General features: G+C 43.8%; 1 protein-coding gene across 2 annotated transcripts in view; it reads right to left on the minus strand.

Annotated features, from left to right (window-relative positions):
* Positions 1 to 10,487, minus strand: part of KANSL2 (KAT8 regulatory NSL complex subunit 2) — a 34,583-nt gene extending 24,096 nt beyond the window's left edge. Inside the window, exons 1-5 of one of the 2 annotated variants that reach the window (XM_085600389.1) lie at positions 10,350 to 10,487; positions 5,877 to 6,131; positions 5,031 to 5,209; positions 4,491 to 4,605; positions 2,580 to 2,743 (exon numbers count right to left, since the gene is read on the minus strand). In XM_085600389.1, the coding sequence (XP_085456515.1) occupies positions 2,580 to 2,743; positions 4,491 to 4,605; positions 5,031 to 5,209; positions 5,877 to 6,127 (709 nt within the window). In that variant the 5' untranslated portion in view covers positions 6,128 to 6,131; positions 10,350 to 10,487. Of the gene's footprint in view, positions 1 to 2,579; positions 2,744 to 4,490; positions 4,606 to 5,030; positions 5,210 to 5,876; positions 6,132 to 10,259 lie in introns of both variants that reach the window. The other variant, XM_085600388.1, reaches the window with a different exon arrangement.
* Between the last annotated feature and the right edge of the window lie 1,657 nt (positions 10,488 to 12,144).

A 12,144-nucleotide genomic window follows, 5' to 3' on the forward strand; every position in this document is an offset into this window, starting at 1 on the left:
TGGGAAGTAGTAAAAAAAAAAAAACTTCTGGAGGACAACATTAAAACCTTACAGTAGGCCTAGAGCCGACTCACCGCTTACCATTAGCTGGCTTTCTTTCTATTAACATGAGGTTAAACATCACGACATTGTTTGTGGCAATAGAAGCATTGGTTTATTTACAAATGGCAGTAACTGATCTGCCATTTCTAAGTGATTTCTATCTTTCACAGTTGAGATGTAAAGATATGTGGTGCAAAAGTCTATTGTAAACATCATTAACACTTCTACTTGAATAGGACAATACAGCCACCCCTCCTTGTTTTATCGGAACGGAGGACCTACAAAGTCGTTTCAGCAGTTGCTGCTATCAGGCCGTACAAGGGTTTCCTCTATATATGTTCCATCTGTCCCAGACCCTCTCCCACTTTCTGGGGCACCCTCTGCAATGAGGGCGTGCCAGACTTGTAAGTAGCGAAGGTCTCTGTGGGGGCCAATTCTTATGTGTTTTGCAGCTCAGCAAATGGGATCACCCCTTTAGTCGTACATATGTCTCCCACTGTGGAGATTCCTATCAAATCCCACCTGTCAAATCCCTGTCTATTTGCCATCGTGCCCAGGAGTTCTGAAACCCATAAAGGGGTAGCTCACGTGCTTCTCTTCTCCCATCACAGTCTGCGAAAGGTTGAGTGGCAGAGGGCCACTGTCCGGGTAGAAGGTCCCTCCAGGGATGGATGGCGCAGTTTGGTATACAACACACAGCGGTAACCTTAGTTGGCTTACTTGTCACTCACTTGGATGCTTCTTATTCAATGGCTTTACACACACTGCGTTAGACCCGCCTCTGCAGAATAGGTTCTTTAGCATCCTTTTGATCTAGTGATCGAATCCTTCCGCTGCTCACGAGCAGCAAGCTACTTTTTTTCCTCTCAGCACTCGCAGGGCACTGATCGCCCTCTCCCAAATGCATTCCAATCCCCCCTCACCCCCCCCCATGTGCTCTGTTGCTCCCTCATACTCTCCACCCTCTTAGCTCATCCAGCTCTTCCCACCCAATTCCCGTTGCTACCCCTACGTTGATGTTTCCCCTAGCCACCGCTTATTTGCTCTTCCAATCCCAATGCATTATTTTTTAGGGGTGAGGGCTGCAATTTGCTGTGTGGCTCAGTTTTGAAAAAAGCACTTTTGTGCAAGCAAAAATTACATTCTTTTTCAATTTACTTTTCCAAATAGTGACCAATATCTAGGAACCATAAATAAAAAACATTAAATAAGAGGAGTCATGTCATTCAGTATGCATGTGCTAGCATACAATCATGCAAGTCCACACATACGTAACGATGCGGCTGCTAGCAGCATTACGCATACATACGAGCATTCAAACCATGCCTTTTTATTTATGTGTTGATGCTGCGTAGCATCAGCAAAATAGCATTGGCAAAGCCAATAAGTCAAAAGGCTGATAACTACGGGCTTAACCTGTAATTGATTATATCAAATGTGCCATTACATTATTGTGGAAATAATGAACAGTGGCCAGATTTTACCAATGAGAAGGAGGCAAAGTTGACAAGCTCAGCCCTAAAACCATGAGCCCCGTTTGCACTATACTGTCTGTAGATATCACCAATCACTATTATACGTGCCAACTTGTTAAGTACAATTCACTGGACAAAAGTAGTAAACATGGTAGACGGACCACTTTAATTCTCACACATCAATAAGAAGTTGGGATCTACCGAGGAAGCAATGGGAAGACTGTGCTGTTGAGATGGGTTGGCAGACAATCTTCAAGGACACGCGCTGAACTTAATTCACTTATTGAGAAGTTTAATAAAGAGCTGCTCATTAACTTATTTACATCAGACCTTTTGTCAGCAAAAAAAGTTATCCGTTTAGAGATGGTTGGAGTCCAAAAGGTGCATCTGTGTACTAAGTCTGGGTGGGGTTCACTGAGTTTTAATCCACGGAACTCCACGAAGTGCCAGAAAAACTCAGCTGCGCTCCCACTGGGACTGTTTAGTTGTGTTGCTAGCATTGATTTGTAGACCAGGAGTTTGTCCTGCACTGTAAAATCAGCGCGAACAGCACTGCGTGTCGCGCCAGAGGGTGCTGCTTCTTTCGGTCGCCCGAGTAGACATTCTACTCTAGCGGCAGCTTCCTCAACGCGAATGGCGGACTTCTCAAGGCGAGCAGTCGCGACCTGCTGCGACCGCCTGCGAGATCTAGCGCGTTATTTTTTCCTCGCAAGAACTCGCCAACTTACAGTTGAGAGCCGCCAGAGAAAAGAAAAATAACTCTGCTACGCGTCACTTTGCAGAGTTTTTCGTAACCTTGCACAGAGTGGGCATAACGCCATTAACTCCGCCAGCAGATCGGAATTCTTCGCCCACCCCTGTGTACCCAGCCACTACTCTGGACAGACTAGTAGTGCTCTCTGCAGAGCAAAACTCTGTTTCAGATAGACTACTATGGTCTTATGCAGAGCTATGTACCCAACCCTTCAGGATGACTGCTAGTGCAATGTACAGACAACACCAAAGAACACACTCATCACACCTGGCTGCTAGAGTTCTCTGCATGTAGCACAAGGTACCTACCCATCGTTTCCAAGTCTTCACTCTGGCTGTGTAAGAAGCGCCGTTTCTTCTCCTTCAGAAGGTGTTGCAGACGTTTAAACTGATCAATATAGAGAGACTGCAAGCGAATGAGCTTCTCCCGCATGATAAGTGCTACCTCCTCAGCTGTATACACCCCAGCATGCCTAAAACAAAAATGCATCCAACAAATGTTCAATACAAAGCAAGCTGTAAAAATAACAGAACAGCAGAGCTCGACGTGTGTGAATTAATGGAAAACAAAAATTGAAAAAACTATATTGGAGGAACCCAAATGTTGGAAAACCAATTTTAAGGAAATAATTAAGGAAATACAAAAAAAAAGAAAAGAAAAAGGAAACATGTTAGAATTCTTTCATCTAAGGAAAAATCCAAAATCACATTAAACTAAAGTGGAGTTTAGGTCTACTATGGATTTTTTGGGTTCAGAGGTGGGTAATGTTTAGGGTGGTGAGTTTTTTTTAGGATTTACGGATGAGTGGTGTTTAGGTGTATGAGGTTTTTAGGTTTCAGGGATGGGTGCAGTGTAATGTTGAGAGGTTTTATGGTTCATGGATGGGCAGAGTTTAGGGCTGTGAGGGCTTCTAGGGTTCAATTATGGGTAGCAGCTGGGGTGAAGAGATTTTAAGGTTCAGAATGGGGTGTTTAGGGTTGAGGGGTTTTAAAGATTACGGGATGAGTAGCAACAGGTGAGGAGGAATTCTTATGGGTGATGGATAGTGTTTAAGGGTAATGAGGATTTTTTTTTAGGGTTCAGGAATGGGCGAGTTAGGGGTAGCGATTACATTTATGGTTCAGAGATGCTGAATTTTGAGTAGAAAGGGCTTTTAGGTTTCGGGGATTAGTAGATTAGGTGTAGTAAAGGGCTTTAGGGGCAGGGATTGAAGATGTTTGGGGGCTGTGAGGGGTCAGTGATGGATGGCGTTAGTGTCAGCAAATTAAAAGCATCAGAAGTAGTAATTGTTTGAAAATGTAAAAGATATAAATGTCCCCTGTAGCCAAGCACTGAAATAATTATCTCCGACAAAACTGTTTCTGGAAGTAAGACTTGCAACAAATACAATTACACTTAATCACAAACATTCAAAAGTTGATTACACAGGTCTCCAGAGAGGGGATGCTGTAACAGCCCCCAACTTAATTTGACCCAGCGGATAGAAAGAAGGTGCCCTTCTGGTACTACTGGTGATAAGAGCGGTATCCACTGAGGAAATGAAGGCTGAAAAAAGCTCAGGAGGGCATGAAGAGACAAAAATAATTTTGGGAACAAATAAACTCAGAACTTGCTGAATAGTAAAACATCCTGTAAAATACACTCTTTGCAAGCGCTTTCATTTGGGGCCTTTCACCCAAAAGCTTGTTACTTTGAAAGTCAAGGGGCTAGACCAAATAAAACAGCAGTACTACTTAGTATAGGTTTAACTATTCCCGCAAAAGTCACTTCTATGGAGTTTTGTTGACAGCATAATATGGAGATTATCTACTCAGGCATTCCTACAACTATCCCAGGCAGCAGGATATTTACACAAGGAGTGGAATCACCCCAAGGGCAGGGAGGAAGAAGGAATAGAAATAAAAAAACTGTAAAGATGACTCAGCAATATGAACGCTCACTTCAGACGTGATGGGACCTGCAGGTCAAGAGGGCCAGGTCAGTCTTTAATCTTAAAATTTCAATACTGGGCACCATTGAATTAGGCAGTGGTAAGCTCCGATTGCATGGCTTAATAAATTTCGAAAATATTTTTCGACTTCGGTTAAGAAACATTACGGACATACCCTCGAAGATCAGACCCCACAACAAAATATCCTGAAAGATATTGGCTGCTGTGCTTCCATCGGGCCTCAGAAACAATGACATTTCAAAACAAGGTTCAGAGACATATGGCTTACTTGAGGGGGTCTTCCTGGTCACTGTCAATGCTGTCCGCTTCACTGTCAGGATCCCCTCGCCACGTTTGATCCACAGACACCAGGTCTTGCTCTCCATCACTCCAGCTGTCTTCGTCTGAAAGAAGACAATTACAATATACCCAACGGTCATAGTGCCAACTCTAAGCTCGATGAAGGGCAAACGTGCTGAAGGTTGAGGTGCAGATAATCCAACTACTGGCCATGGAATAAAAACATTTTGAGTTGACCTGCTGTGGTAAAGGCAACTATACACTTTATGCCTACAGTATACAAGACACTTACTGAATACAGGACGACGGGACCCGCAGGCTCAAGCTTCCATGTGATGTAAGGAAGTGTCAAAGTGCAAAGGGGGTGTGGAGGGCAAGAGAAGAATCGAGTGGTGAAAGACCACATTAAATAAATCATCCACTAAGCAATCTGGGATGCCTTACAAATATAAATGTCTAAGGGGGCGTACGGAGGCACTTGTTGACAGACATCACCACCAGAACAGAAGCTATAGTGATTTCTTCTTACCCAAAATCCTACTGGCCTCGCTGCGGCTTGCCTCCTGCGTCTGGGTGCCCAGGTCGGTCCGGGTATAGGTGCTCAGCTGGCACAGCAGGGACTCATTACTTGGTCTTGGGTTTGACTTCTTCAACTGGGCGCGAAGAGCCAAGGTATTCCTGCGTGCATGTTCGGCACAGAAGGACACACTGCAGGAACAAGAAAAGAACAGAGTGCATGAAAACCAGTGCCAACTACTCTGCCCTGACAACAAGTTAGAAACCTTGGCCCAATTCTCATTTGATTTCCTGTGGCTCCAAAGACTTTACAAGAACCTCTAATCCGCCCATCCCTGGAGTCTTAAGCATGCATCACTCCATTCCAAAGCCCAGACTGAACTTGCTGGCTACTGTGGTACCCACTCTGCCAGACTCCGCCTGTTGCAAACTCTGGCCACCCAACTTTCACCGATGGATACCAGGGCTAACTTAAAGCCCCGCATGACATGTCCATTCACAAGCACAGCAGACAGATTTAGATTCCTTATCCACAACCCACTTCCGCAATGTGAATAGTTAATTACAAACTATACACCAGAATTACTGGTTTAGAGAGAAAAACTATGAAGTTAAAGGAATGCCACAGTTCAACTTTATGTGTGTGAAGATTCCGAGTTCTCAAAAAAGCAAACATGACTATAGTAAGTACTTTGGTGCAACCCTCTGTCCGCTGTTTTCTATCAATGTTCTTATCCTTGACTTGTAATTATCAAACGGACGGCGGGGCATCAGAAACACTATGGTAAAATGAGCAGCCTGTTGGTACCCCCACTACCGAGGCTCCCCACCAGCTTTCTTACACAATGCATAAACACACCCATCCTTTTTCTCAGGCTTGGGCGCAGCGTATGGGCATCGGCGAACATTCTTCGACGAGATGTAACTGCACTGCTTAAAGGGCGCGTTGCGGTCTTCAAGGATATGCTTGAGGCAGAAGTCGAAGCCTTCCAGGCGGGGGTGGGAGCAGGAGCGGTGAGCAAAGGCGCAGGCCAGGGGCTCCTGAAGTCTTGCAGCTGTGGATGGGCGAGCCCGGTTGGGGGGCAGCACGTGGATCCGGATCCTGTTCATTCTCCTGTTAAAAACACAGAGACAAAACAGGCAACATCCATAAAGTACCAGGTTACCAGTGCCTCCACTGCGCAGTTTAAGTGCTAAAAACGTGGAGCCAGTCTGCAACGACTGCCCTTTCTCCCATGGGTTCATCTCTTCCACCCCTGACATTTATTTTCTCTTCTCATCCTCTAACAGTATCCACAATAGCAAGCAGATCATACAATAGTACCCCATACCACTTCCAAAAATTGGCTATCGACGCACACTAAACGGATGTTGATTCAACAGCCAGGTGTGACGAGAGCATCTGCTACCCTTAGCATACGTTATGAAAAGCAATCTGGGCTATGCAATTACTCGCACCCCGGCCAGTCCCTTTGTCTCCGTGCGCTGCCTTTTCTCTCTCTCCACTAAACCCTTCACCTGCCAGTGTACCTGAAACTAACTGAGCAGTAGCCTGCTACATACCTAGGACCACGCTGCTTTCGCCTGACAAGGTTTCAACCTCCGCTTCTGACAGACAACAATATTTAGAAAACGGAATTAAGGAGGAGGAAAAGCACGTTTAAAGGCCAGTCCAGGGGGCGTGCACTACGAGCCTAACCTTACTTACAGCGGGGGCTGGCACTCAACCCCTGCTCCGCAAAGCCGATGACCGTGCTTTGTGTGGGTTGGGCAGCATATTCTGAAACCCCACACCCGAAACCCCTGCGCATTGCAGAAGCACAGACTGCGCCCCCCCCCCCCCCCCCCCAGTAGACTAAGCCAATCCGAAAACCGGCTTGGTAAATAAGTCATCATTTAAAAATAAAAAGATTCGCCGAAAGAAAATTAGCAGAGTTACGTGCCGGCTCAAACACAAAACTATTCAAATGCATCAATTATGGTTTCCAAATGCACCCAACACAAATGACTGGCACAGCTCACCATGTTTTTAATGGCCATTTTGTGCTGTTAGCGAATTGGGAGTTATAAGCATTTCATGTGGCATATTATGACGTGTATTGTGTCCTGGAAACAATAACTAGTGTATTTCAACCCCCCCCCCCCCTCCGCAATATTCAATACACCCCTTATCTGAAATGATGTCTACAAAGGACAAAAACACGGCAGGGCGCGAGTGATGATGTGCAATGTGGGTCGAGGCAGAATTTAAAATAAACTGGAGTAAACTGAATAATTTCGGAAATTCTATGTTACTCTGACGCAGAAGTGCCAATAATTAGGAGATCACTCTCACAATTAAGAGTCATTTGTGAGAAAAACAATCCTACAGCAAAAACACAGCAGGTACCTGCTCGCTATTTTTTGTTCTACTGCATTTAGCGCAAAATGCATCCTTGCGTCCATTTCGGATAAGAAAGTACTAAATGCCTGTAACAAGTTGGGGGAAATCCTGCATGAGCACATTTAGCAAGCTTGGGAGTTCGCTATTCGTGTTCTATGGCAATTTAAAAAGTATTTCTAAACGCAGAACACATTTCTCGGAAATGAAGAGCAATTTCGCGTTATTCTTTGGTAATTCTGCATGATTACACTACACCATGGGTACCCACAAGCATTTGCCCTGGTGCCACAAAGTCTGGGTTACCGAGAGGGCCACACTGATGCCAGCAGGGTGGCGTTAGGGGTTCTGGGTGGGTCGAGGATTGTGTAAGGATGTATAAAAAAAAAACATGTTAAATAAGCGGGCAGGCATTAACATTTTTTTCTGAATATTAAATGCTCAGCCTCTTAGCAGCTTGTGCTACTGTTCACTAGGAGTGCGCATGTAAAGGTCAAGAGGGCCGCACTTGGAGTATCACTGCACTACACAAATTATGTGATTTACACCATCCCCTAGTCCAATGCACACCTTAACATGCACATTTTGGGCCTTTTTTCTATTTGGTTGGTGAACCATAGCTGACCTAAAATTATGGCTTTCCAGTAAAGTATCTCCTGGCATAGATTAGAATGATAGCACGAGTCACAGATTGAAGTATAATATAGATCCCCATTTCAGCATAATCCAATTTTTCGCCACATCTGTGCTCCTTTGTGAACTACACTGCAACAGTCCAGACAACTTACTACAGGAAACCTGATGACGCAGTGGTAGGACCAACCTGAAAACCGTTATTCTAGTACTTAGCATGACAGATAGGTAATAAACTCTAAACCTATAATTGTCACTTTAATCACAGGAATAATGGATGCCAAATTGTGCAGGGACTCGAACAGTAGGCTTTGTCACAAGCGGGTTAGTATGATTTATCAATGCACGTTTAAGCATCCCTCAACAAAAAGATATGCCCAAGAACTTGGATCTTGTTTTAAGGGTCAGGTGTGATGATATGGACGCATGGCCACTGGAATTATGCAGCAATAAGAGGCATAATGCGGCACATTTTGTGATAGCATTACTTAATTATTTTGTCGACAATTATGTGAGACCCACAAGGAGAGTGGCTTTGACTCCGTCCACATGTTGGAAGCCTAGAGTACATATTTTGATAGGGCAGAAGTTGTGAAAATAAAAGCGCTTGCCCTCCACACAGCTACGATGATTTTGCCAGAACTTTAAAGGGGGGGGGGGGGGGGGGGGGGGGACACAGAAGCAATTGAGACGCTATTAAAAAGCACTTAGAAAACTGGAGATTTGTTTTTCCGTCTGGCAGTTGCACAGTTGGGAGGCAGTCATTAACATACATGGATTTTTAGGTCTGGCTTGACCATGCATTCATTAAAAACAATTGCATTGCCAACGCTTGTTGCACATGTTAACACTGTCTCAGCATTGGCTACACCTCATTAGTACCAGTTTACCAAGCCATGGAAGCAAAAGGTCAACATTCGCAAGGGGTCTTGCACTGCGCTGCAACATATGTTGCAGAGTTGACTCGTTTGAGTTAGATACATATTTTTGTGTTAAAAACATCATGCCCACCTTTTCCAAGGAAATATGTAAGCATTTTAGTACGCGTTCCAGCCAGACCCACCCCAAAATTGACGTTTTTCAATTTTAAACCAACACGAATAAAGCTTTGAGAAAGCCTTAGGCCTGCGAGTCACTAGACAAGAAGAAACACGTGTTGCCTAGCCGTGAATAATTTGGACATTAAATCATGGATACATAATAAATAGTAATACGTGCACTATATGAATTGGGCGTTGCTTGTATAATTAATGAACGTGCATTGAATCAAGCAACAGTACTTTGTGGCGCATGCATCACCCACATCTCCAATTTTGTTTTTAACTAGAATTAAGAGCATTAACCAAGATTAGATGCATTACCACATCTTTATACTCCAGAATAATATCTTTTTTCTTCAGCTATCATGTCAGTGACCATATCTGGCCAAGTACCTATTTACATTCTTATCTAGTGACTGAAAGAGCATAAACACAGAAAGGAAAGGGTGGAGTACTTTGATAATGTTAAAAATAAATATGACGCTTCAAATGATGTACACCTTGCCCGAAGAAGAATGTGTTATTGTTTATGGGACAACTGGCAAATACACTTCTTTAGCCTAAAACCTGCACCTTGCTTGCGAGTGTACCGATAAACTTGTGAACCAGAGAGCCCACGTTCTACTTTGTCCGTTCTTATAACTCATTTGAGCCCTCTGTGGCCTGAGCCTGAGGGGCTTTTTTACAAGCCTCTGGGGCTGCCGGTGCGCACTTGTAATATAGGGAAACGGTGACGAACCGGCGGCTCCGGGTAAAAAAAAGCCCATGGATATTAGGCCAGTTTCGGAAGCAATTGTATTTGCATTCCTGTGATACTGTGAAGATTTGTATTTCTGTACAAAATATATGAATATCGTGTTTAGAGAATGTGCATTATAACCACCAAAATATGGAGTGTTTATACGGAAATGTTTTATTATCAAGCTTAACTCCTTTACAGGGGTCGGGGTTTCAAATTACACCCCCGCCATCCTTACCTTACCGACGATCCCCTCTCAATATATAACGTGGCCTCTCTGTTCTCTCACCCGTTACTTGTTGGCTCTACACTAGGAGTTCTAACACACGCCTGAATTCGTCGCACTTTTCTACTCAGGGTCTCGATCGGTTTACATCGCCGCCGTGGGCAGGTAATATCACAGTTTTCAACTAAAGACCCTTAATAACGCCGTCGACAGTGCAACCTTACTCGCAGCAGTTTTTTCCGCTATGGGCGCTATTCCTCGTTCCCTCGTGGCCTTCTCCGCCCTTGGGCCTCGTCCCACAGCCGCCATCTTACCTCGCCCCTTCCAGATCGCCAGACTCGACACTGTGGACGTAACCGACGCAGCAGCAACGGTCGACTGTCTACTAGGTTCCTCGGCCCTTCAGACTAGGACCCACCCCTCTTTGCGCTAATTGGCTGCAGACGAAAATATCGAGCTTCAATTGGTGACCTGGCACATGGTGGTAGCTGTCTGTCACTCGCTTTCTCGATTTTAATACGCTTCAAGACTAAAAGAAACGCCTTAGCGGCATAACAAAAATAACAGCTATAACATTTTTAAAGGCAGAAGCATGCGCTCAAACGCGAATGATAGTGGTATTGGAAACCACATTTTGAGGTTATAAAGTGGTGACAGAAAAGGGGCGCGGCCAGGAAAATCTGTTCAATTTCACTGGTAGCCTGCCTGTGCGTTATTTTTCGGAAAAAAATGGCAATATATAATAACAAGCATTGGCAAAACCAATTGGTCTTCCCTCTGGGTGAGCTAATATTTTAGTTGGGGTGTACTTCACTGTGGTTGTACAGTATGTTTAAAGTCTTATTCTAAATTGCTGTGAAACAGCTATTATTCTTTTGTTCTTTACTAATGAACGAGGGATGGTATGAGCTTTGATTTAAAATGTGAAATGAAAGGGAAGTAGCTGTCTTAAGAAAGTATTATGATATAGTGAACACTGCACTTTTTTATGCGGTTCTTAATATAAACAATGGGATCGGTAGTTGTTGTGTTCCTTATCTTCCACCTATCTTTCTTTGTCTCACTCTATCTTCTTTCCTTTTCTTCCTTCCTTCTTTCCTATCACATTCTTTCCCTTCTGTGACGTTGATACACAGTATAAATATGACGCATTGGAATGTTCACCATTTCACCCCTGACTCTTGATTGAACTTGTTCCACCTGCGTGTGAGCCTTATCTTTAACTAATACTTTGATAAATTATCTTATACCAACTCCTGTTGGCTCACTGACTCAACAATTTGTCGACGAGGAATTCTCAAAGGCCCACAGCGCATTTGTCTGAGGAACATCACTTCTAACAATATTCACCGAAGAACTTCCATGAACTTTATTCTTTCTACAACAGAGAATTATTAACGGACTACAAACATCTTAAAAAAGGTATTTCTCTTCGAGCACGTCTATTTCTTACATTCTGCGCTTCGAGTTACCTTGTAATTATATGCACATTTACCTTTGTGTCAGTCAGAATTGGATTTGGCCGTTTATTTTCACCGATGGTCTCTTGAGCACGAGCACAGCTGTGTTCTGCCTTGCGCTGCTGCTTGTGACGTAACACCCTTCGTGTTACCACCTGATCGACTTCTGAACTCTGTGAGTCTCCGTATTGACGCTTCACGTTGCACGCACAGCGTGCGGCCATTTTGGATTTCATGAAACTGACACAGAAGTTATTTTCTACACGGAAGGTTCGCCTAAACTGCCGGTAAGAAAAGGAATGTTAAAATAAATATCAACTCAAACATATTTTAAGCACATAATAATCTCCATGAGTGACACAGAAGTAAAATCTGAAGGTGGAGAAAATTGTGTGATTAAGACGGTTATGGCTCAAAGTAATGCAATTTGCACACCAGCTTTTTTTCTGAATGAAGCAGGAAAAACACCAATGAGATGGAAAAACTGCCATAGAGCATTTGAAAACTATTTGGTGGCTATTGATGGAAAAGAATATAGTGCAGAAAGAAAGAAAGCCATAATGTTTGGTTTATTAGGCAATGCTGGACAGGAAATATTTGACAGTTTACCGGAGTTTGAGCAACCTGCAGGGCAATTAGATGCCATGGA

The sequence above is a fragment of the Triturus cristatus genome, chromosome 4_2 (genome assembly GCF_964204655.1).
Source record: "Triturus cristatus chromosome 4_2, aTriCri1.1, whole genome shotgun sequence".
Classification (NCBI taxonomy): Eukaryota; Metazoa; Chordata; class Amphibia; order Caudata; family Salamandridae; genus Triturus; species Triturus cristatus.